Source organism: Primulina tabacum, chromosome 17 (assembly GCF_025594145.1).
Source record: "Primulina tabacum isolate GXHZ01 chromosome 17, ASM2559414v2, whole genome shotgun sequence".
Lineage (NCBI taxonomy): Eukaryota > Viridiplantae > Streptophyta > Magnoliopsida > Lamiales > Gesneriaceae > Primulina > Primulina tabacum.
In genome coordinates this window covers 31575578-31579295 of record NC_134566.1, presented here as the reverse complement: position 1 = coordinate 31579295, position 3718 = coordinate 31575578, and the positions used below count along the sequence as shown (strand labels likewise).

At 37.7% G+C, this 3718-nt stretch overlaps 1 protein-coding gene and 1 long non-coding RNA gene across 2 annotated transcripts; one reads left to right on the top strand and one right to left on the bottom strand.

Annotated features, from left to right (window-relative positions):
* Positions 1–271: 271 nt before the first annotated feature.
* LOC142530971 (putative protein phosphatase 2C 60) lies at positions 272–2768 on the bottom strand. The gene is made up of 4 exons (XM_075636923.1): positions 2450–2768; positions 1683–2050; positions 1336–1572; positions 272–837 (listed from the first exon to the last, which is right to left on the bottom strand). The coding sequence occupies exons 1-4, from the start codon at positions 2766–2768 to the stop codon at positions 652–654; spliced, it is 1110 nt and encodes a 369-aa protein (XP_075493038.1). The 3' UTR covers positions 272–651.
* Positions 2741–3718, top strand: LOC142530973 (uncharacterized). Its single transcript, XR_012816186.1, has 2 exons — positions 2741–2864; positions 3298–3718. It is a non-coding gene; the product is annotated as an uncharacterized LOC142530973 (long non-coding RNA).

Here is a 3718-nt window from a genome sequence, read left to right as displayed (position 1 = left end):
CAAGTTTGTAAATAGTTTTGAGAATATATTTCTTCATTTTTGAAGTTGCTATGAGTATGACATGCGAGTTTAATTTTATAGATGCTCGAAATGAATTCATTAATTGTGATTAATCTGATAAATTACTCAAAACATAATTCAATAATATTTCAATGGTCTAAAATTATTATGTTTCATTTTAGTATCAAACTTTCCCAATTGAAGGACAATAGCTGGAACGCAACTCAAATAAACAACACGAGAAATCAGTAAGGAATGAGTAAAACATGAATAAAAAGTTGCAACCAATTTTTTTTTTCCTGGCATTTAGCTGCTGGTTTCAGTGATATTGACAGCTGGAACTTGTCTCAAATAAGAATCAAACTATTACACAAGTAAATAAACGATACGAAATAGGGAAAAATAATACAAACATGGAAAAGAAAAAACAAAGAGAATAAATCTATTCGGAAAACATTTCGATGACGAATATCACGACCTCGAGTAAGTTTTGTTTTTCCCAGTGTTTCGTGAACATCTCACCTATCCCGATGAGGATTTGTTCAGATGTAAAAATTACAGTGTACATCAAAAAGAATTCAAGGACTGCTCTGGTTTTCTTTCAAGTAGGCATGGGAAACGGTGCAAGAGCATTTGGAGCAGACGGATAGGTTAAGGACCCTTGGTTGAAGTAGCCCTGCTCACAAGATGTGAGTCGAGGAATACAACCACAACTGTGATGTCATCGTGGAAATGGCGACGCACCCCACGATCAATTTTCTTCAAGTCCGAGTATCTCATCTCTCTCTTCTTCGCCGCCTCTTGAAGTGCTGTTTTTATTAATCTTCTAGCACTGCCCTGCAAGATTGAGGTGCAAAAGGATTATATTACTTTCTTGCTTATTTTGTTCGAAGACATATGCTAAATGCAGGGAATCAGAATAAATTTGAGCTACCTTCTAGAATCTAAACGTTTAGGAAAATTGGTTTCTAACAAGGTTTAATGTAAGGAGATCACAGTTCTTCAAAACCACCTTAATATTTCATTAAATAGATCTTGAGTAATTATATCTGGATGTTTGTTGGCTGGCTGATGACGACCGACTAGTTCACACATCGAATATTAAACTATTGTTAAACACCATCAAATAAGTTCCAACTTCAAGGAAAAATGTTTTTAGACTTCAACAACAATGTCGAAGGAGCTTCTAATTTGGTTTGTCAAAGGGAAAGCAAAATGGAAATCACATATATATTTCACTTATACAGTCGACTACTATATGTTTATTCCCTTTTCAACCTCATTAAATGAAACAAAGTAGAAGAAAACATATAGGAGTTTTCTTCGGAATCTTACATTCCGCGGACGATTATGGACCAGATCGACGGCTTCTTGATTTGTAAGATGCTCCCAAAGGCCATCCGATGCGAATATGATGAACTGATCATGAGGTTGTAACTGGTGCACAGTAATTGCTGGTTCAGATCTCAAAATTGGTCTTTTGAATGGTTGCCGGAGTCGAAATTTCGCAAACAACGGCTCCCTGTTGTATTCCGCCTTCTTCAAATAAATGTCTCCTATCGATCTAGAAATCTGGAATCCAAAACAAACCTATTTGGTTCAGTAACTATATATATAGCAATAGCTTCTTAAACTACGGATTGTTATGACATGAAGAAGCGGACACTTTTCAATAAACCAACCTGTATAAGACCTTTCACACGCCACACATTATGCTTGAGAACAACAATTTGCGGATCATCAGGATGTAGAGATTGCAGTTCCCGTCTCACAGATTCAAAGCTCGCATTATGCTCTTCTGAGAGTTGAATGGCAAGGACTTCCTCGGTAGCCCTAACACGTCTACCTAAAACAGCACGCGAATCACCAAGACTGGCCACATAAAGAGTCCCATTGCAGATGATTCCAACAAGGCAGCAAGAGCCGACCGCTGCTATCTGTGGTTTCATAGGCCATTGCCTGCTCACAACCGAGAAGAATCCATCTTCTGTAGCTTGAAACGCCTTCCGAATCACTTCAACTGACATGGATTGATTTTCAGCAGTGAACCCTGAAAATCTTAAGCATTGATTAGAAAAAATTTGGATTCCCCAACATCATGATCAATCCACTTTATTCAGAAAAACACAGATTTGCATCCGTGGAAGCATAAATTATTGTTTGGCTAGTTCAAGTAAACTCGAGCATTTTACAAAATGGTTTCATGGCCTCCAAACAGGAGGTCATAAGATCGAAGAATTCAGCAGATAATCGCCTTCATATTTTATCAGGTTTCTCTTAATTGTTATACACTATTTCTGAGCTTTATAAATATTCCCCGGTTTCCAACTTACACGTTAGAAATTGAAGGGACTGTTAAAAGGCTCAAACTTTTTATAGAAGTGATTTTTGACAACAACGATCAAAGCTTATAGCAACTCAAAACTCTAATGACATGAAAAAGACTTACTCTTTAGATGTTGAAAGAGATGCTCGTTGATGAAGCGTGAAGCTTCGGGGCCGCCATGTCCATCATAAATCCCGACAAAAGTACCATATGGCCCTGAATCATTCAAACTCAGAGAGCCAGACTCAAGTTGACTTTGATCCTCAAGTAAATTATTGGCTTGAACTACAGCCATTGAAAAATCTCCATTGCAATGTTGCCCGGAGTCCTTATACCATAAAAGACCATCTTGCCGACCCCCAGAATCCGAACCAGAGTGAATATATCGGTCCGAGTTGGGCCGAAAACAGGCCCTCAAAAATTTCAATAAGCTTGAAAACATCCCTCATCTCATCCAAAACACCATCCAAAATAAACCTCGACCTCGTAACAATTCCTCGTTGTCAGCAAGCACAGAGCATACGCACTAAAATCTAGCGTAATACAAACAAACGGATTTGAATCAGAACATCAACAGTCTCACAAATAAAGATTGCCAAATTAAGTTTGATTCAGTTGAGAAAGGCAATAAGAAAACCAAAAACGAATATCTTTCAAAGCCATACAGATTTAAGATATAAAGATATAGATATCAAGGAAATTCAAAAGCAAGGAAAACGGAATGTGAAGGTCTCAACAATGGTTAAACCAACATTTTCTAAGTTGGCCCAGGTAGTTCAAATTCTAGAACGACCAACTCAAATTAAAAAAATCGAGAAATGAAATTTGCAAAAGAAACAAAAAAAAACCCCAACTTCATGGAACCACAAAACCCCTCGAGCAACCATCGATTATACACCACAGCTTTTCCAATAGAAACTTACACAGATAAGGGCGGATGTTGAAAAATACGCCAAAGAAGTTACCTCGAGAGTTGATCAAGAAAAGATCTGAAAGCAGAAGGGGCTTTAAATCTATAGATCCATCAAATCGAAGAAAAAGAGTGAATATTGAAGTGGGTTTTGTCCTCTAGTTCTACAATTTCTCAAGAATACAAAAGGATTACGATCAGAAAAGGGGGAAAGGTAAAAGGAGAATTGCAATATTGAAGAGGAAAAGAGAGCGGTATTTGTATGATTGAAGCAACTGAAACTCTGGTCTCTCCCACCAGACAAAGCGCATTAAATCCAACAATGGAGAGCTTGAAGCCAGCGAAGAAGTGGACCAGTTGTGGGCTCCACACACTGTTCCAGACACAGAATTTTGAGAGACCAGAAACCTAACCTACACAACTACACAAGGGAAATCGAGATAAGAGTAGAAGAAGAAGAAGAAACCCAAAAGAAAAGAAAA